The sequence below is a fragment of the Notamacropus eugenii genome, chromosome 2 (genome assembly GCF_028372415.1).
Source record: "Notamacropus eugenii isolate mMacEug1 chromosome 2, mMacEug1.pri_v2, whole genome shotgun sequence".
NCBI classification, from domain to species: Eukaryota; Metazoa; Chordata; class Mammalia; order Diprotodontia; family Macropodidae; genus Notamacropus; species Notamacropus eugenii.
The window spans coordinates 502,820,770-502,848,432 of record NC_092873.1 but is presented as its reverse complement, the minus strand read 5'-3'; the positions used below and the strand labels follow the sequence as shown (position 1 = coordinate 502,848,432).

General features: G+C 37.5%; 1 protein-coding gene and 1 pseudogene across 3 annotated transcripts in view; both read left to right on the top strand.

Annotated features, from left to right (window-relative positions):
• The window catches only part of HFM1 (helicase for meiosis 1), a 130,225-nt gene extending 120,135 nt beyond the window's left edge, over positions 1-10,090 (top strand). For all 3 annotated transcript variants that reach the window (XR_011975754.1, XM_072649058.1, XM_072649059.1), the window contains 3 exons: positions 6,390-6,501; positions 8,080-8,237; positions 9,523-10,090. Coding sequence is in view for 2 of the 3 variants with exons in the window: in XM_072649058.1 (XP_072505159.1) it covers positions 6,390-6,501; positions 8,080-8,237; positions 9,523-9,592 (340 nt within the window). In the remaining variant the exon portion in view is untranslated. The remainder of the gene's footprint in view (positions 1-6,389; positions 6,502-8,079; positions 8,238-9,522) is intronic.
• Positions 10,091-10,600: 510 nt separating this feature from the next.
• Positions 10,601-11,300, top strand: LOC140529977 (ATP synthase F(0) complex subunit C2, mitochondrial pseudogene; annotated as a pseudogene).
• Positions 11,301-27,663: the final 16,363 nt, after the last annotated feature.

Here is a 27,663-nt window from a genome sequence, read left to right as displayed (position 1 = left end):
GGTAGACCAATGCCAGTCACCTACAATTATTGAAAGCAATTACCTTAAAATTATTTCCACTGGTATCTGTCATTTGAAGGGTTGCATATGGAGGGCAGCATGAGTCCAAAACCACATGACCACTATTCTGGCTCCTTTGCAGTGGAAAAACTATGGAGTTTGAAGCAATTAGATAAGGTAGTTACTTAGACCATCATGTCATTCATCACAGGCAAGCAGGCGGTTTTGTCTACTTAAGAGACAGGTGGTCTCAGAACTCACAGAAGTACAAATGAGAGAAATGTAACCAAAGACAATGCTAAAGAGATAATAATGATAGCCACATTACTATGTCATTTCACAATTAATAAAATGCTTTCCTCACTGCCCTGTGAGTAGGCAGTACAGTAAATATCGCCATGTTATATGGCAAGGAAACTGAGGCAGGCAGATGTGAAGTGACTTTCCCAGGGTTACTCAGCTATTAAGTTTCTAAAGGAGGATTCAACTCATTTTTTCTTAACTCTGAGACCAACACTCTACTGCTCTGTTGAGCTTGTTTTATATTAATATGTTAGAAACTCATTATCTTTCATAAAGTAGTAGACAGCAAATCTCCATAATATAAAAACTAACTTCAAATTACCTTTGAGAACTCAGCAAATAAACTTTACTAGACCATTAACACTGATGGAATTGTTACGTTACCACAGTCATCTGGACTTAACATTGATTCATACAAATTTAATAACAATTGAAGCTCTATCAAATAAGCATAATCCACAAGTTATATGGAACAAATTGCTTTCAAAATATAGGGCTCTAGTAGAAGGAATTAAACCAATGTGAAAACAAGATGAGGTCCATGCAGGATTATTCTGGTAAATGCTTAACAACTGGCTCTCTGGAGAAAAAACCAACATATATGTGATACACTTTTAAGTTTAATCAATATTTTAATTAATTTAATTAACCAGCATTTTCTCCATTACTTAAGTCTAGCGACTCTAGACATTCAGCAAAATTGTAAATCAAGCCCTCATTTGTAGCATTTGTCAGTTTACAAGGAATAAGTGCGAACACTGAAAATACAGAATTTGGCTCTTTCTCTTGAGCTGATTTTAACTGGCTTCAGCATACCTCTGCCTACATGACATCCCTGTGGTCCTGTTTGCTGCTGGGATCACTCTGAAGAATCTTTCAATGAATCTGCAGAGTATCCTTTATCTTGATATTTTGTTATGTTACAAGAAGCAACTATTCTATTCACCTGGACAATAGTGTGCTGAACATTAAAGTAAAATAGAATAGTAATATAGTGACTTGTCCCAGGGCCATTTTTATCTCAACTCCATCAACAAAATATGAGAAGAACTGTGCAGCATATCACTGCAGATTTCAAAATTTTAACATGTACAGGATACCTACAAAGACATGATTGGTTTGTAAGAGTTGTGCCTGAGAAGTCTGTTATCCTTTATAAAATGCCAGGTAAAAAGTACCTATGCTGCACATACAAATTCCAAAGCAGCAGTGGAAACAGACGTCATCATGGACAGAACTATTGCCCATAACTACCCAGATAAGATATTGACACGTAAAATTTCAAGAACATTTTTAGTAAGTGTCACCACACCAAACACTTATAAATACAACCTGCATGGAATGAAAAGCTTTCAAAATACAGAGACCTAGAAAAAGAAATTAAAGTTGTCCAGGAACAGAATAGGGTCCGTGTCATCTTGTCCTATCTGCTAGTCTGTTGTACTTTAGATGCTTTGAGCCACTCTACAATCTAATCCGGTAAACATTGATTATGCACCTACTGTGTACCTGGTACTGAACTAAGCACTGGAGATACAATTAATAGAAAGATAGTTACTACTTTCAAGGAGCCTTCACTATAAAAGGGGAGACTGTATACAAAAAGGCAAGAAAAGATGTGGAGGGGAGGGGAGACACTACAGGATATTGGTATGGGGGTGCATCTTGTTGTGTAAAGTTGAAACCAGACTGGACAGCAGATGTAAACTGGAATGAGTTAAGTCCAGTTTCCTCCTTCTATATACAGGAATGCATTAGGAGTTTGTCTGGTAAGCTTAAATCATAAGACTTTTGTTCAGTTATAGAAACTATTTTGTTTACCTATATAATAGTCTTCAGAATATTAAGTATAAAAGATAACTTGTCATATCTGAATTGCATCAGATAATGACTTGTTCTCTATCTGAATTTCTGACAGCTATAGCAGTGATAAGGGCAGAGCCAAGATGGTGAAGTAGAGGGAGCATTCTAAAATTCTCCCAACATTCCCCTCCAAACAATTTTAAAATAACTCATCGAGTAGAATTCTGGAGCCGCATAACTAACAGAAGATTGGGGTGAGACATTTTCCAGTCCAGGGACAACTTTAGAGGTCTGTGACACTAGGGTGGGGGCTCACTGGGAACCTAGCACATTGGACACATCAGCTGTGAGTATTAGCAGTGGTATTGGTGGTAGCAACAGCAGCAGCATTTCTAGGAGCCCTCATTGCCCAGAAGTAGTAAGGGGATTGGACCCCTAGTCAGAAAGAGATTATAGGAGATCCCTGTGTGAGTCAGGTGCAGTTTAGTAACCTCATTCCCCGTTAGTCAGTTCCGAACTGCAGTCTTAATGGAGCAGGGGCCCTATTCCCCAAGCACAGTTCCAGGGCAGAGTGCACTAGCACTTGTGATATAAAGGGAATAGGAGCCCTTCCTGGGTAAGGACCAGAAGAGAGTGACCAGGAGGCCAGTGACCACACCTCTCTCCATATCACACCACCTTGAAAATACTGAAAATTTGTATACTCCCAGAACTAGGTGTGAAAACATCAGGGAGAAAAAGCAAGAATCTGGAGAGAAGCTTCTCCCCCCCTCCCCAGAATGAGCAGAGCCAAATGCTGACATAAAGTTCAAAGTCAAGAAATCAGCTAGAAGAATGTGCAAATGACAAAAAAAGAACCTGACCATAAAAATCTACTATGGTGACAGTGAAGCTCAAGATACAAACTCAGAAGAAAAAAATGGTTTGAAAACATCTACAACAAAGCCTCAAAGGAAAAAAAATGCAGACTACATACAGCCCTAACAATAATTCCTAGAAGAGCTAAAGAAAAATTAAAAACACTAAAATTATTTTAAAAATGAAACCAGAGTAGTAGAGGAAAAATTAGGGAAAAAAAGGAGAATAATGTAAGAAAACTATAAAAAGAGAATAAACATCTTGGTAAAAGAGGTTCACAACCTCACTGGAAAAAATATCTCCTTAGAAAGCAAAATTGTCCAAATGAGAAAAGAGGTACAAAACATCACTGAAGAAAATAATTACTAAAAAATTAATACTGGTCAAGTGGAAGCTCCATGAGACCTCAAGACACAATAAAACAAATTCAAAAAATGAAAAAAAAGAAGGAAATGTGAAATATCAGGGAAAGATACTGACCTAGAAGATAGAACAAGGAAGATTAAGAATTATTTGAGTTAAGAATTCAAGAATTTGAGATAACTTAAGAATTCTCTGGAAACTATGATAAAAAAAAAAAAAGCCTAGACATCATATTTCAAGAAATTATAAAGGAAAACTGCTCAGATACCTTAAAACCAGAGAGCAAAATAGAAATGGAAAGAACCCACTGAAGACCTCCTGAAAGAGATTCCAAAATGAAAATTCCCAGGAAAATTATAACCAAGTTCCAGAGCTCCCAGGTCAAGGAAAAAAATACTGCAAGTAGCCAGAAATAATTCAGATACCGTGGAGTCACAGTCAGGATCACACAAGATTTGGCCAAGAATAACCCAGTCAGCAAAACTGAGTATATTCCTACAGTGGAAAAATATTTTTAATGAATTAATGACATAGAGGCATTCCTGATAGAGAGACAGAACTGAATAGAAAATTTGACATTAAACACAAAATTCAAGAGAGATATAAAAAAGTAAATGTAAGCAAGAAATTATGAGAAATTTAATAAGGTTAAACTGTTAAAATGGGAAGATGATATGTCTAATCCCCAAGAACTTTGTCTTCATTAGGGTAGTTAGGAATCTGCTTTGACAGAGGACAAAGATGTGAGTCTATTTTATTAGGATGACCTCAAAAAAAAAAAAGAAAGGATGAGGAGGGGTGTTTTGGAAGAAGGAAAAAGGGAGAGGAAGAATGGGGAAATTATGTCACATAATAGAGGTGCATAAGAAAGAGTTTTTATAATGGGAAGAGAGGTGGGCAGTGCTTGAACCTCACTTGCATCTGAACTGGCTCAAAGAGGAAAGAGTATATGTGTACACACTCTATTGGGTAAAAAAATTCATCTTGTCCAACAAGCAAGTAGAAGGAGAAAGAGTTTAGACAAACGGTGAGGGTGATAAGAGGGGGTGGGTGGATTAAGAAGCAATGGTCAGAAGCTGGTACAGCGTAAAAAAAGAAAGAATAGATAAGCAGAAGAAAATAGGATGGAGGGAAATACGCAGTTAAGTAATCATAACTGTGAATGTGAATGGGATGAACCCACCAATAAAACACAAGCAGATAGCAGCATGGATTAGAAACTAGAATCCCAAAATATGTTGTTTTCAGGAAACACACTTGAAGTAGAAAGACACAGAAATAGGGGGCTGGAGCAGAATCAATTTTGCTTCAGCTGATGTGAAAAAGACAGGGGTAGCTGTCACAATCTTAGACAAAAGATAGCAGTGATTATAGCAGTTACAACTTATATAGCACTTTAAGACTTCAAAATGTTTAATATAGACAAAGTCCAATAGGAAGCAGCATGGTGTAGAGGATGAAGGGCTGGCCTTGAAAGCAGGAACACGAGTTCAAGTCTCACTTCTTTTTATTTCTTCACTTTTTAAAAATGTATTTGTTTTCAGTTTTCTACAGTCACTTCTATAAGTCTTAGAGTTTCTCCCCCTTCTTCCCCTCTCGCTTCCCGAGATGTCATGCAATTTTATATGGATTCTACAATACACTCTTATTAAACACATTTTCACATTGGTCATGTTGCATAGAAGAATTAAAATGAATGGGAGAATTCCTATTCTATGTAAAACTGTATGCTATCTCAGGAAGGGAGTGGGGAGGTAGGGGCGGAGGGAGGGGAAAAAATCTAAGATATATAGAAGTGATTGTAGAACACTAAAAACTATTAATAAACAAACAAAATGAATGGGAGAAACCATGAGAAAAACCGAAACGTAGCAGAACATAACACAAGAGAATATTCTGCTTCATTCTGTGATCCAATTCATAGTTCTTTCTCAGGCATTTTGCTTCCTAAAGAATGAGTGGGTAAACACCAAATCATAGAAACAATCAACAACTTCATTCAAGAGAATGACAATAATGAGACACCCTACCAAATCTTCTAGGATACTGCAGAAGCAGTTCTTAGGGGAAGCTTTGTATCTTTGAATGCCTACATGAATAAAATAGAGAAAGAGGAGATCAAAAAACTGGGTATGTAGCTGAAAAAGCTAGAAAAAGAACAAATTGGAAATCCCCAAGAAAATTCCAAATTAGAAATACTGAAGACCAAAGGAGAGATTAATAAAATTGAAATTAAGAAAACTACTGAACTGATAAATAAAACTAAGAATTGGTTTTATGAAAAAACTAATAAAATTGATAAATCTTTGGCCAATATTTTAAAAAAAGAAAGAAGAAAACCAAATTACTAGTATCAAAAGTGAAAAGAGTGAATTCACCTCCAATGAGGAGGAAATTAAAACAATAATTAGAAATTACTTTTGCCCAACTGTATGTCCACAAATTTGACAATCAGGTCCCACTTCTGATATATCCTGATTGTGTCCCTTAGCCTCTCAGTTCTTTAGGTTACTCACTAATAGCAGAAGTTGAAGAAGAGGTTTCAGCCTGCAAAGGGAGAAGGAATTTGCTCACCTGGAGTCCTCTGTGCCAATGGGAATTAGAAAGGAAGGAGTTCAATAGGTTGTTTCTTGAAAGTAGGGACTCTTTTGTTTTTGACTTTTTATTTCCTAAAATCAGCACAGTGCTTGGTTATAGGCCCTTCCTTAATCAGTGCTTATTGAATGAATGATAAGCGTAAGAACTTCTTGGAATAAAAATAGTTGTGAATTATGTAAGTGACTGAAGAAAGCTATGAAATGTCCATTTTTTCAGTCTTCAAGTAGAAGAATACTAAACTCCTTGGGAAGCATTGAGTATGATTCACCTGAAAGAAAGGATCCTAATGCAAATGAACTCCTAAGGTCTCTATGTAACTATAATTCAGAATAATAAAGTGAAATATAGTGCTTTTGTTTATGTAGCTAATGTGATGAATTTGAGAAAATTCTCCAAAGTTTACTATGAACCCAATGATGAGGTATTTCTTTCCTTGGTCACAAAATATTTATTTTAATTTTTAGTTTTTGCCTGTCACCTGAGAAGTCAGATGTTCGTTTACAAGATTGCGTCATTTCGGAGTTTCCCATGCCCTCCAAAATGGTATCGCCTCGACAGCCTGGAAACACAAATACTGTAAGAAAGCCTATTTGTGGAGTTTTATGGCATTTTTCAACCTTAAAAAATTGCTGTTACAAATACATGTATTCCTCACTAAGATGTGATAATTTTGTGAAAGGGGAAAAAATACAGATAATCATTTGACTACACACAAGTAATATTAAAAATCATAACCTAATTCAAAAATGAATCCTCAGCCTTGTAGTTGTGAAAAAAATTGACATCAATAAACCAGACATTTTATCCTATGAATATGTGGTGAGAATTAGTGACTGGATTCTGGTTTCAATGAAATATTCAAGGAGTATTAATAGATTACCTATAAAACAATTGATAGGTAGAAAAAACATAGAAACTTTTAAAACTTTCTCTGTAATTTCATTTGTATTTAGAGCTCTTAGTGAGATCTGCTACTCCCCAATTTGTAATTTTAGAGAAAGGCCTGGGTGCACTGAAAAGCGAAGGACCTCACAACTGGTGTACGTCCAAGGCTGGATTGGAACATATGTTGTCCTGACTCTAAGGCCATCTCTGGCTCCACCTCCCATGCTGCCTCTCACATAATAAACTTAGGCTATTGATTCTACACCAGCACTTGTATCACCACCAGTTCAAAGTCATTTTGGAAGCAATTCTCCAACACTGGCACTTGACCCCTCATTACTGGATTTGGAAGTTTTCTTTGTTAACTGCATTTCCCTCTGGGTAAATCTATGGGTGAACACTTCCACTGATTTAAGTCTTAGAGTAGAATTTTCATTCTTGAAATAAATATCTATAAAGTATATACAAAACTAAATCTCTTACTTAGAAATTTTCTTTATTCAGTGATACTTAAGGGCAGTCTGGTTCAACAAGAACTTTATCGCTGCCCACACTTTCCCATTTCACTTTGGCTAAAAATCATAATTCTCTGTTGGGTGATAATGTGGGCTGGTGATATGGAAATGCTTGTGTTGCTATGTATTGGCTTTCTCTCAGGATTTCATTTTTATGATGAAAAGGATAATGTGCCTATAATGTACACAGATTTTAAAAATAATGACTTAAAATATTATCTTTATAATATTTTCAGGTTTAAATATGTGATGATTTAGATTGGTATTTATGTTTCTACTTTAGGAATTTTGATTTGATATTGTTGTGACCTCCAGTGAATTTTTAATAATTCAACCATCATGTTGATTTTAAGATTAGACTTTTTGATTATAAAAAATTGATAGTATACTAGCCAAATAGCTTATGTCAGTGGACAATTGCTTTCAATAGTCATATGATACTTTAATTGTTTAATAAAATTACTGTTAGTGCTACTAAAATTCTGTCATATTTATATGGTCAGATTTAATTTTGGAGAAATCTACCATTGCTTTTTGATGACACAGGCTAGAATTCAGTATAAAGTAGCATGTACTCTATCTGAAAGCCCCAAAAGACCTCAGAGGTTGGGTCCACCTGTCATGTGGTATTTACCATGAATACAGCATCACAGTGGATTCCAAGGGTATCTGTTTATTTGTTTTTCTGAATGTCCTTTCTTAAAATGTGATTAGGTGATGTCAATAACTTTTATTTTTAAACCTCTCTTCTTAGCTTCATTTCCAAGAAAGACAACATGAGGTTCTTTCACCAGAAATAGAACGGGTGCTACCTAGTATTTGGTCGAAGAAAGAATCAAGTACTTCTCACCTCAATAAGAAATGGGATTTTTTTATTAGTAGCAATGACAGTAAAAATGTAATTGATCCCAGGTAAGGAACTTCAAGATTTTACCAGGAAAAATGTCATTATAAACAAATCCAATACTTTTTTTGGCTAGGTTTTAGTCCCTAGGTTCTTAACCTGGGGTCCATGGATCTCTTCTTCTCCAAGGTCCAGGAATAGATTTCCAGTGGGTCTATGAACTTGAATAAAAAAAAATTATATTTTTATTTCAATATAATTGAGTTCTTTTGTAATCCTATGGATTTTATCTTTTACATTTAAAAGCATTCTTCTAAGAAGGAGTCCATAGTCTCAGACTGCTGAAGAGATGTATGACACAAAAGATTAAAAACCTCTGTTCTAGGCTAAAATCAGAATCAGTGATTTGCTTAAAAGGTTCAAGATGTGTGCCCTTAAATGAGTAAGGTTCAGTAAATTCTCTTTAAGAGTATGACTACACAGCACCAAATAACTGTACAGTTGAGAGTGTCTGGATATTTGCTTGTATATACTTACAAAGCCTGACTGACAGAACTGTTTGTATTTTACCTGAATTTGAGTTCAGTTGAGATCATTTAATCTTTCAGAGGATGCTTTTTAATCAATTTCAAAGCAAGGTAGTATTCTAAAAAACTGAGCTACTTCCATCCAGTAGACACTCCATTGAACATATCACTAATGTTATTCTTCCGTATGATCAGATAACTTTCTTCAGTAATTTCTACTTCTATCAGGAGCCCAAAGCTAATGACATGCTAAGACCTGTTTACATTATTACTGAATGTTTGTGTTATTAAAGACAGGTTGTTACTAAATATGTGTCATTAATAACAGCAGGGTCACCACACATATAATCCTTGATTTCATCATTGACTGCTTTTAGGTACTGAGATGTCTTTCTTTCCCCTAACTTTTTGTAGAGAAATTGCATAGCATAGTAGACAGAGAGCCAGCTTTGGAGTCAGGAATTCAGTTCCATTAGCATCTAAGTGCCCACTCTGTGCCAAGCACTGTACTGTGTCCTGGGGATACAATGAAAAAGACCCAAACCAAAGCAGTGTTTGCCCTCAGGAAATCTCTGGATTCCAGTAGGGCCTCTGATTGAACATGTATCCCCATGGATGAGTCCCTCAGCCCCCAGGGTTCCTGGCAGTGTGGGGAGATGGGAAGTAACTGGGCAGTTGTGATTCACATGTGCACAGCAGATAGATAAAATCAGAAGATGCACTTAAAGCTCACCTGAGGGATTGACCTCATGGCACTTACTGGGGCCTAGTTATTTAAATCCCTTTGGTGAAGAGAATCTTATCTCCAACTCTGTTCTTTTTTCAGTGCACATCATTCTGATGATGAAGAGAATGAAATGAAGGCTTTTCTTGGGATATTTGATGGGATTTTCTAAAAGAAGCAAACAAGATGCTGCATGTATTATATTAGTATCATAAAGGGTGAGAATAGATTGTGATATCTTAAAAATAATTAGTTCATCGTTCATATTTTTCTCAAAAATTTAACAGTTTTATTACCTTCATTGTAAAGGATTTAACTGTTTTATCTTTTCATTTTAAAATTTAACCTTTTAAAATTAATTTTATGATGGCTTTATTTCAGGAAGATAATAATTACATAGTACTTAGAGAGAATTATTTGGTGATTAGTTTAAATTTGATAGAATTTTGATTGCAACCATTTTTTTTCAATTTATGCTCATATTTATGGAAGTAAGAGAAAGATGATCTCTAAAGTCACAGGGAGTGGTAGTTCCCATGCTTTGCCTGTGATTTATAGATTGTTCAGCAGTGCAGTTCATGTGCCTTTACTCAATAGATTGGAAATAGTACATTTCTGATTGAATGTCATAATGTAATAATAAGTAAAAACATTAAACAATGTGGAGTGTTCTTCTTTTTCTGCTTTTCTGAAAGGACTAATTCCAGAAGTGATGTCAAGTTTATTTATTCATTTATCCATCAACATCTGTTGAAGTTCCTCAGTATTTTATATCCTTTGACACAGTAAATCCCTGCTAGGCATAGACCTCAGAGAGGTCAGAGATGGAAAGAAAAGGCCCATGTCAAGGCAGGGCAAGTCAACAAGCATTTATTAAGCATCTACTGTTTGCCAGGTGCTGTGCTAAATGCTGAGAATACAAAGGGAAAAAAAACGGTCCCTACCCCTGGGAGCGCATAGTGAAAGAGACTTTTACAGACAGTGTGTATGAACATTCAGGTACATACATGTAATGTGTGTGTACACATGCACATGATAAACTAGAGATGATCTCGAGAAAAACCACTGACATTAAGGGAGATCAGAAAACACTTCATGGCCCCCTCTCTGTCTCCTCTGCTCTGCCGGCAGAATGTTCTGAGGAGGGGTCCATACTGCACCAGACTGCCAAAGGGACCCTGATATAAAAAAAAAAAAGTTTAAGAATCCCTACCTTAAAGTCAAAGTCCTGCCATCTCTTCAGCTTTGCCCCTCACCCCTTGAGAATGTATGCCTGCACCAAGCTCATCTCTGCCCCTGCCCTTGTGAGGAGCAGCTCTCAGCTACTGAGTAGACCTTTATCTGCAGTGGTACTAAAACGGCCAGAGGTTCGGACAGATGAGAACCTCAGCATTTTGGCAGCATCAGGTCCTTTGACCTCACTTGTCCCCAGATGTGGATTCTAAACTAGCGCCATCTCAAGGGACGTTGACACAGCAGCCAAGTTTATTGGAGCTGGGGCTGCCACTGTGGGGGTGGCTGGCTCTGGAGCTGGTATTGGGACAGTATTTGGAAGTCTCATCATTGATTATGCCAGGAACCCCTCCTTGAAGCAGCAGCTCTTTTCCTACGCCATCCTGGGCTTTGCCTTGTCTGAGGCCATGGGGCTCTTTTGCCTGATGGTGGCCTTCCTCATCCTTTTCGCCATGTGATGGAGCCATTTCTATCCCCCAACGTTTCTGAATGTTCCTCCTCATCCTGGTCCTTTCATGTCTCTTGCAGCCTGTGAATACCTCCCCCTCCATCTTACCAGGTGGTCCTGGGGAAAGCCACAGGCTCAGGGTTTGACAGAGGGAAGACAAATAAATACTGTATTAATAAGCTAAAAAAAAAAAAGAAAACACTTCATGTAGAAGGTGGGATTTTAGCTGAGACTGGAGGAAAGTCGGGGGACGAGATGAGGTGGAAGAGAGACCCAGGCATGAGAGAAAATGTCTGAAGCTTGGAGGTGGGGGATCTTATGCAACAAACAGCAAAGGAGTCAGTGTCGATGGGTCAGAGTATAGGACGGAGAATAAGATGTAAGAAGAATGGAAAGTTAAGGCAGGACCTGCCTAGAAAGGGCTTTAAAAACCAACGGGTGGGTTTTATATTTGCTCAGGAAAGTAGCCAGTAGACAAAGCCAGACTGAAGATAAGTGTGTGTTGGGGGGAGGCGACAGGGGTGCGATAAAGAAGACAATTGGCTACAGAAGACAGAAGGGAGCTTGTGCAGATGGAAAGCTATGCCTTGAAAAGAAGGCTTACCTTGTATGAGCTGGGGGGGAAGGAGGAGAGAGTGACAGATGGCATCTGGGAGATGAGGAAGAGGGAAAAGAGAGTTCTTGGGGAATGACCGCAATTTTTTCAGTGAAATATGAGGCAAGGATCTATATTCATATCAGTACACACATAAACTTTTGTGGTAACGGAAACTTGGAAACAAAGTGAGTGTCCCTCTATTGGGGGATGGTGAGACAAATTCTGATGTATGGTAATGGAATATTATTGTTCAATGCTCAAATGGATCTATGACTCCATTGCTTTGGAAGTTCCCTCCAACAACGCAGGATGCGCCCATCCATGCATATCCTGTGTTACCCCTGTCCATGTCCCCCCATAAATCTGCCACATAGGATCTAGGCAATATATCCGAATCCTTCCTCAATTTTTCCTAACATTGCAAGATCCCAGTGGAGTACTCTGCCTTTCTGCCTGTCATCCCTTGCTCTCCCCAGATGACAGTCTGTCATGCATTTCTTTGGTGACGGTTTTGGCTCGTTTTCTTCCTTGAAGCTCTTCCGTGGTTTACGTTGCAACTTGCTAACAACCACCATGTTGCCTTCTGTGTGATCCCTACTTTTAATTCTCTGGAATACATGTGCCAATTCTTAGTTCTATAGAGCAACACAAGGAGAATGTTGGTATTAAAGAGATGAGCCTTTGTGTCCATTGGCACCTTGAGGTCATTAAAGGAGTTTTGCAATTTTTAGAAGGCAGTATCATGTACTTTCCTCCTCCTATGCATTCTAGTTTCAACTCATTGTCCATTGGTATTGTCTGACCCTGATATACATGTTGATGGAAAAGCTCTGTTGCATGTCCATCCAAATTCATGTCACATTCTGGGTGATGGACATTTACATCCACTTTGTGTGTCCTTTGTAGATGATAGTCAGACTAAACTGTTTTGATCTGTTATAGGAAAGGAAAGGAAAACAATAAAAAAGTAGAATTTTCAGTCTTGTCTGCAGAGGACTGGTGAAGGAAAAAATCTCTCTTGTCCATAGAGAAGTGATGAACTTTGAGTGGGAGAAAGCCTACATATGTTGTCAGACCTGGCCAGTGTACTTTACTGTACTGTGTTAAAAGGGAGGATTTCATTGCCAGGTAGTGTTGAAAAAGAGAGTCATTTTTTAAAAGCATCAATAAAATATTAAAACAAGCAAATATTTATGTTGGTAGATATTATAGTGATACCTTACTACAGGAAGCTATACATTGATACTATTACCTAAATTACTTTTTATTATAGTGTTTTGTTTAGTAAACATAGACATACGATATTTGTTTAATTTCACTTCTGTAAATTCTTCACTTAAGTCATCAGAATGGTCTGTTTCACCCTTACATTTAAAGCCATATGGAAAAATGCTGATCTGTTATAGCATTCAACTTAATGCTTCTTGTACCCTTAATGGAGTAAGTAATTATACACAGATAAGATTAGCCACTAGATGAATAAAACCCATAGCAAATTTTTCATATTTTCATTAAGCTGCCTTCTGCTGTAATCCAGTACATGTCTGTGCTGATTTCCTGCCCACCAACACTGTGTGCCGTGGGAATGCAGATTTTAATATTAGCTTAATTAAAATATAATTAGAAGCTAAATCTGTAACAAATGAAACATTAATACATTCCAAAGCAAAATAGAAATGTCATTTGGATTATCTGCTGTTTTGGTTTATTTGCACTCTGTGCTGGCATAAATTTAAACTAGACCTCCCCCCTCCAAAAAAGTGCCAGAATTCCCAACTTTCCTGCAGTCCCTTCTCTAAACCAGGCCTTGACAAGTCTATAGTGCCATGGGCCACCTTAGTCACTCTGTTTCTTAGAAATTTTACTGAGTGGCTTTTTATTTTTGCTACAACTCCTTCCCAGACTTGACATACTTAGTTCTTTCAGGAGTGTGAATTTTTATGTTTTATTCTCATGATAATTTGAAAAGAAGTCTGAGTATTATGCCACTACTACCAGTGTGACCTTGGGCAAGTTATTTAACCTGCTGAGGCCTCAGATTCTTCAACTGTAAAGTGGGAGGAGAGGCCTGGACAGCATGTACACGAGACACCATAGACATCTCTGATTTCATTTCATTTCATTTCCAGCGTGGGCTCCTCTGAGTCTCTTCTGTCCAAAGGAAGCAGAAGGTAAAAGATGGAAGAGAAAAGGGAGGTGTGGGCAACAAGTTTTCCTCTTAATCCATTTATCATACAGCAAATATAGTGACCAGAGGAGAGGTCTTTCCCCAAATCCTTTCTGTAAAAATTCTTTCTAGAGGTGTTATGCTGATGGCCTGGCAAATACTTTAAAATAAAGATGAAATTAGCTTGTTCTGGGGCCAGGTCTCATCAGTTCCTTAGTCGCTTCCTCCTGCACAGGTGCTAAACACAGGTGCCAAAATAAGGAGCCAGAGCTGCTGTCAGCGCCCAAGGCAGACACACCAACACCAACTCATATAAGCACACATTAGAGGGAGAGGTTTCCCCCACCCTGCAGGTGAGGAAGTTTCTTATCTGCCTAGTCAAGTAAGCATTCTAATTATGAAGTCCAGTCACATCTTTTAACAAGAATTTGCCTCAAGTACACCTCATTGCTCTGAAACTTTCTGCAGACCTTCTGTAAAGCAGTGGTAGAGTTTCTGTAGACCCTGTAGACTCTAACTTCTAACTGAAGCCTCATTTCAACTTTGAAAATTCAAGTCTCTAATAGCAACATGCTACCTTCCACCTCTCCACTTTGGGGTTTTCTTTCCTTGAAAGCTAAAAAAATGTATGTGTTTCCTACTCAAGGAAATCTTTGAGTCCCAGTGAAGGCCCCATTTTGGGTGAGAAGGGAGCACAGACATTATATGAGCCATATGAACAGTAGCCATATCTGTGGCACAATAGATAATAGGAATTTCAAAACGGGAATTAGGGACAAGGGAGGATAGAGAAAAGTCAGGGTAGAGAGAACTCTAAGAAAAGTAGGAAATGTAGATTAGAGTAGGTAGTAAAGGAAAGGAGATCTTGGTAATTTTTTAATTATTAAACTTTTCATTGTGACAAAAAGTGCTGCTAGCAATATATTGGTAACTCTTAAATTCTTATTAGTCAGTAGGTTAGGAGAGTAAGGAGAATGAGAACTGTATCTGTGGCCCAATCTGCCTCTGAGTAATAATTAATATTTTAGGCTTTTTAAAGTTGCATTTTATATTTCTAATGTAAGGACACATACCTCTGCTAAATTCCTCACCTCAGACTTCATTCCAGGGTATAGATAACCCTGGGTTCTTGAAGACCATGTTAAAAGTTCAAATTCTGTCATGTCTCTTCCAATCTAGAAAGGCTTTCAATATGAATCTAATGACAGATTATAAGTCTGCTTTTCTGACTGCATCCGGAGAGGCTCCTCATCCAAAGGATGGCCACTAATAAAGCTTTTGTGCCTTGTGGAACTTATTTTTGAACATGACCAAATTGATCATTTATTTTGCTTGACATATATATTTCTTACAATGGTTTTTCTAACATGTTTTGTGGGGAAAGGGAGAGGTAGGAGGGAGAGAAGATGTTTGTTAATTGAAAATAAAAGTTTAAAAAGATAGTATTTTTGATTGACTTTCATTGCAAGTTGTTTTCTTTCCCAGTTGTGTTAAATATTTGTTATGTTCCCATATCAACTGTATATTTTAAAATGTAGCTTGAGAAGTATTTACAATACCTATGTAGTCTTGATTTGAATTAATGTTTTATTAAGAGGTAGTTATTCAAAAAAGCAGGCTTTATCTTGCCATCCCAGATGACAATGTTCCTATATTGCAAAACTCTTATTAAATTAATTTAAAATATGAATGTTTAAAACTTTAGAAAATAAAAATAAAATTCTGAAAGATTTAAGAAAACAGTAAATTTATAGTTTGAATCTTGTGTTCAGACTATAGCTATGAAACGTGAAGAAAATTAAGCTCAAATTGTTGCAGTTTGCCTGAAATACTTTTTTAGTCACAAGAGATGGCTCAATCCATTTAAAATAAGTGCATGATAAAATTAAACGCATTTTTTAATTTCAATACTGATCTTTCTGAGTAACTTGAAAGATTAACTAGTAAGATGCCAGCTGATAGAAATCCTTAAGAACTGGGCAACAAATAATCTTTTCAACAATGAGTAACTTTCTGTAAGTTTTCTTATTAAAAAAAAAAAGGGAAGTCCCTCTAGTTTTCTTCTTTTCTGTCAGCAGCATTTTTGTTTTTTAATGAGGGAAACGATAGAATTGAAGGACTGGAAAGAACTGTATATTCCAATTGCCTCAATTGACAAATAAGGAGATGCTGGCTCAGAGGTTAAGTGACTTTTACCAAGGTTTCATAGGTTAGTTATGGAAGAGCCAGGATCACACTTCAAGACTCCTGATTCCCAGTCTACTTTTGACCACCATATTTCAGTTCTTGGTACTAGTGATATTTTTCTTATAAATTTTCTATTATTTGACCAAAAATCAGGAACTTAATTGATCTCTGTTCTCTAGCTGCATTTGGCATATTTTTAGTCTCCTTATTGTAAAATAACTCAATCCTAAAAGGATTTTTCTCTATTATTCCTGCTGCCTTTATACTTTATGAGTATTACAGTCATGTATTATAATATATGTGCATAGATTAAAGCTAGCATGTTCTGCATCCATGTTTTTAAAATCATGCATCTTATTGTAATGTTAAACACCAAAATACACCAAGGACAAATTGGACTATGAAGTTTGCATGGCTTTAAAAAAAAATGCCATATCACCAGATAGCATTGTAACAAGTATCTACAATTGCGAAGGCTTTTCTAGGTCCTACACAGAATTAATAGGAAGATTCTATCCCTGACCAATTAAACTCTTGATTTAGTTGAACATCTTTGAATAATAATGAACTTATATTGTAAGAAATTTATAGAGAGAGAGTCAAGTTTTGGGAAAAGGAAAAAAGTTATTCAAGAATAACTGAGGACAGAGAAAAGTCTGGAGGAAATTAAGAGATAACAGAGAGATCAATACCTTATTGATGGAGAAAAGGGGAAGCAGGAGGGTGAAACAGTGGAAAAAGTAGCATCCTTCTGGATGTTCAACAGTTAAATATGGTGTAGAGGTCATTCCAGTTCAGGTGTCCAATGGGTTGGATTTATTGGCCTCTTAAAGATCCTTCCACTTCTGAGCTTCTGTGATTTAATGATCAAATCCCAATCAGCATAATGGTTTGTGATTATCTACTTGTGCATCAAATAGTTAACCAGCATTTGAAATTCAAAATGAAATAAATTTATTAGAATTCATACTTATTCATACTAAGTACAATTATGTTTATCTTTGGCTAAAAACATTTTTTGTGTGGATTTTGGAAAACTGTTTAGCGCAGGAATTAGAGTATTTCCTTCCATATGCTTAAAGTCTAAATTTAGTAAGAGCCCCCATATAAGTCCTCATATGCCATTGCTTGCTTGATTTATGTCATTATCTTTACTGGTATTCTCTCGATACTAAGAGAGGCAGCATGGTGTTACAAATAAGATTCTGGACTTGGAGTCTTGAAGACTTGTGTTCAAATTCCACCTCTAACTTTTACAGGCTATATGACCATGGGGAAACCAATTAACCTTTCTGTGCCTCAAGCAATTCTCTAAGACTTATCTACTAAGGAGTAGAAAGATTGCATCTCCTTTGGTGTAGAGAATTCCCACACTGGGGAATTATAATACTTCTAGTAACTAATGACTTCTATTTTCATCAGATTTGACCAAAAGCTACAACAGAATTTTATGTGAAAATATTTAGACTAGATAGAATCTATCAGGCATCCATCCTCTCGCCAACCCCTAACACAGACTTTTAAAAACACTTCTAATAGCAAAAGAGACAATGGACATCTTTCTATATATCATGGCTTCAAAATCTAAGTCTCTTTCAATAATAGGATCATAGATTTAAACTTGGAAGGGATTCTACAAGTCACAAGTCTTAACCCCTTCATTCTACAGATGAAACTGAGGCCTAGAAAGGTTTAGTTGACTTTCCTAGGGTCACACAACTCATGAGTGCCTGAAGAGGGGTTTGAATTCAGGTCTTTCCAACTTTATCTAGTACATTCTGCTGTTTTTAGTGCTTCAAAATTTCAGAGGATCTTTTCTGGAGAACCTGAGCTGGATTCAGGTGGCCATTATATTAGCTTCCTCCTCAAGGTCCTCCTGGCAGGACATCTATCTCCCAAAACAATACTATTCGGTACTTCTCCTTAGACTCTCAGGGAGATCCTCATCTTAGCGTCTTTTCCTCTGCTATGGTTTGGAAACCTTGAGTACTTTGCTTTCTCCCTTACTTATCTAAAATCTGTTTGACCCTCTTTCCTAGCTCCTCTAGCCCTAGCCCATTGGTTTATCCTTCCCAACACAATGACTTGCTTCAGAAACCCAAGTTTCTCATCAAGATGCAAGGCAGCATGTTTGGTTTAGTCACTGGAGTATAACCTTAGTGAGCAAAGCTAGTGCAAGTGGAAAATATTTTCTTACTGTCACTTCTGTGATCATAGAGTCATTTGTTCTGAGTTTCAGGGTGCAGGTGGTTTTCCATAATCTATACTGGGGTAAAGGACTGAGGCATTTGACGACATTGCCTCCTTTGGGTTTCAGCCTAGTTTATTCAGGAATTCCAGAGCTCTGTCTTTGTGCAACCTGTAACTACAGTATTTCTAGTTTGCCATAAGTACGTACTTTCTACATGCATACGACTCTTCTGGTATATGACTTTTCACACTTGTGACTCAGGCAATCAGGTATCTAGTTCGTGAAACAAGACTTGGAAGTTAAAGACACAATACAATCGTATTGACAATGCAATGAGCATCCACATTTGGCTTCTTATGAGAACGACTTAATAAAATTACTATTGAAGTTATTCTATTTTTATTCTTAAATTAAATCTGAAAGCAGGGAAGGGGATTAGCAATTGTTATTAGATTTTTTTGTTAAAAATTATGAACTCTCAATATCTAAATTTCAAGTTTTTCCCAATTGGTTTTATTGCTTCATATGATTGTCTTTTCATTTTCATGGGCTGTCCATCAACCAACCACTTCCTATTCTTTGGGGATTTTCTTCAATTTCTATTTGCAGCACATTGTCATATCTCTTTTATTTTAAATTATTTTAATTTCATTTTTAATCTATAGTGAGAAATACTGTGATGTATTAATTTCACTATTCATGTTCAGAAGAACTTTAGGTGTTCTGATCAAAGTTTACTACCTTGCTATTTGACTTTGCTTTTGAAAGAAATAAAAATTAAATTCCTCATATAAAAAGTCTGTTTTAAAAATTATTCATTTGGATAATTACCCAAATGGATCTAAACTTTCTAATGCAGAGTCCTTTAATGATATGGAATCCTTGGTCTAATATATTAGGCATTTCTCCACTAAAATGCATGTATCTGCATGTACTTTGTCATCTTTCTCAAAGAACCAAAATTACATGATAATTATTTAATGATTTTGGAAGTCTCAGCATCCACAAAAACATTTCTGGATATTGCTCAGAAGCAAGATACCTGTATTCAGACTGGCTTGCAACAACTCTGGCTATCACAGTCCTTCCAAACATCCAGCTCTCAACAACATTTTGAATTGACCTTTGTACCTTTGTATCTAGTGTATTTGAGATTATTCAAAGAATCTCCCCGTGGTGCCATTATAAACAGTCTGCTGTTCCTCAATTTGACTTTGCCCCATCTGACCAAAACATTTGATTTTCTATTGTCTGGCTGAGTAGGAAGCATAAAGAGGGATGAACTAGCAGAACTTAAAATAATGCCCTGACCACACCTCTCATCATTCCTATATCTGTCACTGAGACACATGTATAATATTTTGTTTTGGAATTAAATGGTCATGTGTACTGAATGGGCTGAACTCTTAGTTCAAGATATTTCTGTTATTTTTTGAAGTAGCTCCTATGTTCAGAAAACTCATCAACCTTTAAACTACCTCAAATTTCTTTTTGTTTTTACCTATCAATTATTGCCAAAGTGGGATAATCAGCTGTCTTTGGTCTTTCTCCCAAAGATTAAAAAGGAGAGAAACCAGTATTGTAAAAATTCTGAAAGTCCCTGTGGTTGGTGGGATTATAGAATGTTAGCACAGGAAAGTGTCTTTGAAAGTTATCCAGCCTAACTCCATTCTAAAGATGAGAAAATGAAGTCCAGAAAAGCTGTGCCTTAGAGAAATTTTTAGTCCAGCCACTCTAGACATTAAAGGGTTAATGAAAGAGGAGGAAACAGAGTTGGGCTCAGTGTACAAAGATAACTTTTCTAACTCGGATGGCTTTTAACAATATTAATAATCACCTGCCATTTTGGACCAAGCCATGGAGTAAATCCCACTGGCTATATCCTTTGGCCAGTTTGGACAGATTGACAAATGAAAGGAAGACAAGAAACTGACTGACTGCAGGTAAGGATTATAGAGCTCAAAACAAGGCCAGGCCATACTTAGAAGGATGGATACCAAGGAATTCTGGCAGAGATGAAAGGGACAAGAACCAGGATAGGACAAGCACCAGCAAATGAGTCAGTCAGAACAGCAACCCTTCCACTTAGGAGATGTGACTCTGGACTGATCAGTACACCACTCTAGGTCTGTTTCCTCATCCATAAAATGAAGGGATTGGATTGGAGCCAAGGGTTCATAGCCTCTCTTGATTCATGGACCCCTTTGTCTACTGAAGCCTATTCTCAGAATAATGTGATTGAGCAAAATAAAATGCATGGGATTACAAAGGAAACCAATTCTATTGAAATACAGTTGTCAAAATACTAAACAGCAACAATAAAAGAAAATTTGTTTCTTCTCTGCAGGTGATTTCTAAGGACCCTGCTCTAGTATTCTGTGATAGTCATACGGATGGTTCGAACTAGACTCAGGTGGACCATGGACCAAAGTAACAGAGTAGTTCATGAACTGGGCAATTGTGAGCAGATGTGAAAAAAGTCAGCCGTGGGAAATCACATTGCTGAGATAGCAGAGGCAAGGAGTCAGGCCAAGGTTGGAGACATTCTGTGAATGATTCCTCAGATTGAAGAATTGCCCCACAGGGCTTTACTGACAACCATTGCCATTTGAAAGGATGCCAGGAATGGGTGCACTTCACCAGGGTCACACTGTGTTTCCTAAAGAGAGAATGTTCCAAGATAGAGTTGGAGGACAACGAAGCACCCTTCGAATGATAGCAAAGAGATTTCCAAGTCTTATGTCATCTTTGTAGAGTGATTTCAAAGGTACAGCATGAGTCTGCTGTGGAGTCCTTGATTTCTAAGTTAGAAGGTAATGTTCCTTCAATTATTAGAGGCAGGGTCCCAGATGTTTTTAGCTCCTTTCTCAAGGAAGTTTTGCCCTGGACCTTAACATCATCTGAACATTCAAACGTTACACATACCATGGACATTGTCATTCCAGATACAAAACTGTAGTGTAGTAAGAATAAATTTAAAAGGTATAACTTGCTAATGTTACTGCATGACAAGAAAGTATTAAAGTCAACGTAACCTCATTTCAAGGTATTTTTCTTTCTCTTGGATGTAATTAAAAGTTAGTTATCAGAATAGCAATGACTGTGTATTTGCCAATTGACCTAATAAGGGTCAATTGCTCTTGAGTACCCAAAGAAATGAAAGGTTGGAATGAAGAAAAAGCAGATTTGAAAGGAATTTCCTCAAGTGAGCATCCTTAAACTTGGTGGACATGATGTATTTCTTATGTGCAAATATCACATTGTTGGAGTGACTGAGCTAGGATATAAAGAGATAGAAAGATTTATTCTCAAAGGATACTGAAGAATGCTCTCAGTCATCGCTCAAGGGAAGGCACTATTTAAATTACATTATAACAATACTGTCTCTTTCTTATATTGTCACGCTGGAAGAAGAATTCAACATGACAAGAAGTCAAATTGACTCTCATACTGTTTTGATTTTTTTTGCTGATGTGATAAAGTGCAGGGTGATACCCACTTTTTATTTGATTAACTTCAGCTTCCCTGGATGACTACTTGTCCTATTCCAAGTCTTGACTTCAAAGCATAAAGCAAGGTTGACGGTCTCCGTGTATGAATACTGAGGATACAGGTTGACAATCTGCACTTCTGACACTACAGGGTTCATGCTACACTAATGGGCTCCATGTCATTTCAGCAGAATGAAAATGACACACCCAAACTGTGTTTATAATCTCAGGTAGAACTGTCTCCGTGTAACTATGAGGGGCAAAGCAGAAGCCTACTTCTTCTGTTCATAACCCTTGGCAATCAGATTTAGCTTCAGGGTCATTCAGAGGATTTGGGAGGCAATGAGGAGTTCTCTCCTAACATAGGAAAGAACAATTTTTTTTAGTCATGATTTAATTCCTATAGATTCAAAGTATAAACAAAAGAGAAAACCAAGATGCCCAAAAATTCATAGGAGAAAACAGTGAAGGAAGGAATTAGCAACAAACTCATGGCCTATATCTGTCTTAATTGGTGGTTTACTACAGTGGAAAGAGCTCTGTATTTAGAATCAAAGGACCAACCATTTTGGAAAGCAATTTAGAACTGTGTCCTAAAAGTTACTCAAATGAGCATATCCACTGCCCTAGTGATATAACTGGGGGAGGGGGAAAGGGAGAGGAGTTGAGACAACTGATTAATTATTATATTTTATTAATAAGAAAATATCATTTTGTTTTATTTTGTTAATTTAATAAGAACCATTATTATTAATTTTATTAATAAGAAAATATCAAAATATATTCTTGGCTTGCTTTTAAATTATGGGTAATAAGATTAAATATAGCAATGAATTCCTCTATCAGGCAGGGTCAGGCTGAGGGATGATATGCAAGTGAGGTTGGTTGGGCCATGTTGTACATGGGGTTTGGACCCTTCAACCTTGATATGGTCCAAAAAGACCAATGTGTATGCATAGAGAGATCATGGATCAAATGAAACATTTAAAGGCATGTACAGAAGGTGAAAGCCAAAGGTAGTTAGCTGAAGATGCACACCAAAGCATGCCATGGTCCTGTAAGAGTAAAGCAGAGGATAAACCAAGATTAGCTCCCTCTTTCTCTCCCTGTCAGTCCCTCTCTTTCTTTTCCTTCCAGCTCCCTCACCCATGTTTTTCTCTTTCTAAGGCTAATCATACCCAATTCCTCCAGCTGTTACTTATCCCACTTGAATTTCCTTTCACCATCCTGCTTGTCCTCTAAAGAGTATTTCTTCAACATGACTAATGTGAAAATGTGTTTAATAAGAATGTATGTGTAGAACCCATATAAGATCACATGCTGTCTAGGCGAGTGAGGGGGCATGAGGGAGAGAAAATTTAAAACCTATGGAAGTGATTGTTGAAAACTGAAAACTAATAAAAAAAATAAAATGAGCTGGAGAAGCAAAAAAAGTAAAATGCATATAAAAAAAAAGTACTTCTTAACCTGTGAGTTGCCCCGCTATGGGTTTGTGAAAAATTTGACAACAGTAAAAGGTTTCTGAACATGCAACAACCAAAAATTAATTTAAACTCAAACACAAAATTCATCCAAGGTGTTTCTGGCAACACTTGCGTCCTACACTGCTGCCTTGGTTCTGAACACAAAGTATGTTCACTTTACACTGCATGTGCTATCAGGCCTTGCAACACCAACAAACACGGCCAAAAAGCATAAAGTGGAAAAAATTTAATAAACCCTACTCTAAAGTGCATTCTCTAACTTAGTAGAGTTCTTCCCATCAGGGCTCCCAAAACTGAGCATAGCATTCTTTATGTGGTCTGAATAAGGGGGAGTAGAGTGAAGCTATCACCTCTCAGTCCTGAATTCTTCATTCCCCTCTCCTTCTTGTCCTTCTCATCTCTGCCAGAATACCTTGGTATCAATCCTCCTAAATATGATCTGGCTCTATGATCCTTACCTGCAGTTAGCCAGTCTCTTGTCTACCTTTTGTTTGTTAATCTGTCCAAACTGGCCAAAGGATATAGCCAGTGGGACTTACTCACTGAGCAGTATTGTCTCTGTTGCTTGGTCCAGAATGGCAGGTGATTATTAATATTGTTAAACCCATCCCATCTTCTGTTTTTCTGTGTGTTTCAAGGGTGGCTAATAGTCCACAATCTTATCTGCCAGTGATATGTCAAATTATTGATAGGTAAAATAACACCTAACTGCCTTGATTGAGTTGTAATCAGACTCAGGTGAACTGAATCTCAAGGTATAGAAATAACTGGCAGATAAGATTGTGAAGCTCGTAACCATCTCTGAAACATGTAGAAAAACAGAATAGGAAAAGGACAAGTTATTTGATTTTCAGAAAATGGAATATAATGGAATCTGCAACATAGGAGGCCAATGAGCTGGACTATTCCTAGTCAAATTGTAGAGTGAATTAACTAAGTGAATGGGTAATAAATTTCTTTTAAAAATGAAGCAGAGACCACAAAGAATGAGCATAGTCTCATCAAGAATTGCTTATGCCGTACTTTTTTTAAAAAAAATAGATTTTTTTTAAATTTCTTTTTTTAAAAAAATAGAATTAGTAAACTAATCAGAGGAATGCTTCAATTATAGCATACCTAAATTTAAGTAAAATATTTAACAAAATCACTCACATTATTCTTGTAGAAAAGATGAAAAGATGTGAGCTGGATGATACTGTGGCTCAGTGGATGGGGAACTAGTTCAATGACTAGACCCAAAGAGTGATTTGACATCAATGTAGATTTACAGTAGATTGAACATGCTTGGCCCTGTGCTGTTTAACATTTTATTCACTTTCTTAGATAAAGGTAGAGATAACGTATTTGTTGAATTTTCCAAAAATAGATGGCTTAGTGGAATAACTAATATTTTGAATAATATGTCCAGGATCTAAAAATATCTTGGCAGGCTTGAACATTAGGGCAAGTCTAATAAAATGAAATTTAATAGGAATAAATGTAAAGTCTTTCACTTGGGTTCAAGAAATAAATGTTAACAATGAGAGATTAATTAGTGAGTGGTTCATCTGAAAAACATGAGAATTTTAATGTACTAGATAGGTGTGGGGAACCTGCAACTTTTAGGTCACATGTTACCCTCTGGGTCCTCAAGTACAGCCCTTTGAATCCCAGCTTCTACAGAACAAATCCCTTAGTGAAAGGATTTGTTCTATAAAACTTGGATTCAATCAAAAGGCCACACCCAAGGACCTAGAAGGCCACATGTTCCCCACCCTTGTACTAGAAGGTCATTATGTGCCAACAGTGTGATACAGAAGACAAAAACATCTGGTAATGAATTGTCATCTGACAATGAATTGTCAACCTACAATCTGTTAAAGTAAATTCAGAGATCATTGCCAGAAGGTTGACCACAACCAATGAAATGTCTGACAACAGAAACTCATGAAAACTGTCTCCTGAATCATGGAGTCACTGTGTTCTGCATCAGTAAGGAAAATGTGTGTGTTTGTCCTTCATTGCCAAAGAAGACCACGCCATCAGAGAAATAATGACATGACTTGCAGTTCACTTTGTTCTGAGTGAGGGAAGGCTGTGCAGGTCACCAGTCTCACCTCCTCCAGAGCCATCTGAATCCAGTGACCAGATATTCATCAGGATGACTGGAGATGACCCAGGATGAGGCAGTTGAGGTCAAATGACTTGCCCAAAGTCACACAGCTAGTGAGTATCAAGTGTCTGAGGTGAGATTTGAACTCAGGTCCTCCTGACCTGGTGCTCTATCCACTGCACCACCCATGTGCCCAGCCTACCTCAAAGAAGTAGTGACTCCATGAAGTATTAGAGCCAGTAGCCTGTCTTTAAAAAAAATCACATAAATCAAGCACCTCCAAGAGAACTCAGGAAAAAAAATTATTAGAAGTTAAAAAGTCTTAGGTAAGAACCTGAAGATTCTGGATGTACCAAATGTTCTCATATCCAATGCTGCTTAATCATACAATCAATAAATACTTATGAAGCATCGAAAATGCAGTAGTGTGCCAAGTGCTGAGGATACAAAAAGAGGCAGAAGACCATCCACAGAGCTTACAACATGGAATCAGATACATATAAAACAAGCTACTTGCAAGAAAAACAGGAAATCACATACAGAAAGAAGGCACCAGAATTAAGAGGGGTTGGGTAGGACTTCCTGTAGAAGGTGGGATTTTAGTTGAATTTTAAAGGAGGTCAGGGAGATCAATAGTCAGGACAGAAAAGGGAGAGTGTTCTATGCTTCAGGGACAGCCAGAAAAAATGCCCAGAGCTAAGAAATGGAGAGTTTTGTTCATGGAACATCCAGGAAGCCAGCATCACTGGACCAGTGTATGTGTTGGAAGAGTCACATGTAAGAGGACTGGAAAAGCAGGAGGGAGCTAGGTTTTGGAGGACTTTGAATGCCAAGCAGAATTTTGTATTTGATCCTGGAGGCAATTGGGAGCTGCTGGAGTATACTGAGCAGAGGAGTTAATAATATGTTTTAGGAAAATCACGTTAGTGGCTAGATGGAGAATAGATTGGAGTGGGGAGAGTCTTGAGTCAGGCAGACCCACCAGCTACTATTCAACAGTCTAGGCTTCAGGTGATGAGGACCTGTACCGGGGTGATGGCAAAGGAGAGAAGGGAGCATATTTGAGACACAGTGCAAAGATGAAATCAATAAATCTTGATACTAGATTGGATATGGGGCATGGGAGAGGGTAAGGAGTCTAGGATGACTCCCAGGTTATAAACCTGAGGGAATGAGAGGAGGGTGTTGCCCTTTGGATTTAAGGGAAGGATCTCAGAAGAGGAATGCAAGGTTGAGAAATGAATAGCTGGTTACTTTAGGGCATCAGAGAATTGGATTTGATATTCTTCAGTGAATTTTTGTGCCTCCACTAGCATTAGTCCCTTCTCTCCTTTGCCACCACTCTGGTGCAGGTCCTTATCACCTGAAGCCCAGACTGTCACCATAGGACTGCGGCCATTATTAGACTTTGAATGAACATGTCACACCAAGTGTCAAGGCTTCAACAATAGGATCAACACTTTTTGTATGTGTTTTTAATAACATCTCTTTCGCACCAGTATAATCTGGGTGATCCTATATGACTATGAATCATGAAACACCACGATTTCAGAAGAAGCATGATTGCCCTAGGTGGTGCAGTGGATAGAGCACCAGTGCAGGAGTCAGGAGGACCTGAGTTCAAATCTCATCTCAGATACTTGACACTAACTAGCTGTGTGACCTTGGGCAAGTCACTTAATCCCAATTGCCTCATTTTGGGTCATCTCCAGTCATCCTGATGAATATCTGGTCACTGGATTCAGATGGTTCTGGAGGAGAAGTGAGGCTTGTGCCCTGAACAGCCCTCCCTTACTCAAACAAAGTCAAGTGCAAGTCATGTCATTATTTCTCTGATGGCATGGTGGTCTTTGGTAACAAGGGACGAACACACAATTGCAAGTGAGACAACGGCAATAGAAGGATGCATGATGGGTGTTACTTGCTCGCTATAAGTGACATAAAAGCATCATCAAGGTCCTATATGATTGGAAATGAAGATGGACTCACCACAAAGCAAGAATGAAGATGGCCAATGGATAGGTTGTTTGTATCTAGGGAATATTAAGAGACTCAAAGGAAGTACTACCTCTCCCTTCCCCCACCTCTAACCTACCTGATCTTGAATAGATTGTCTATGAAAGATTTATCAATCCTTCAAGACAAGATGAGACGACAAGTCATGATGAGATCATGACTAGATCATAATCATGAGAATGATTGAAGACGTACCCACGCTAAGGAGATCACAGATCCATTTAAGGCCACTTGGCATAGGGTAATAAAGCTGGAATCAGACCTAGGGTTTGGATCTTGCCTCATGTAACGAGAGTGGACAAGTCACTTACAGAGTTCTGCAAACCTCCTTGTCCT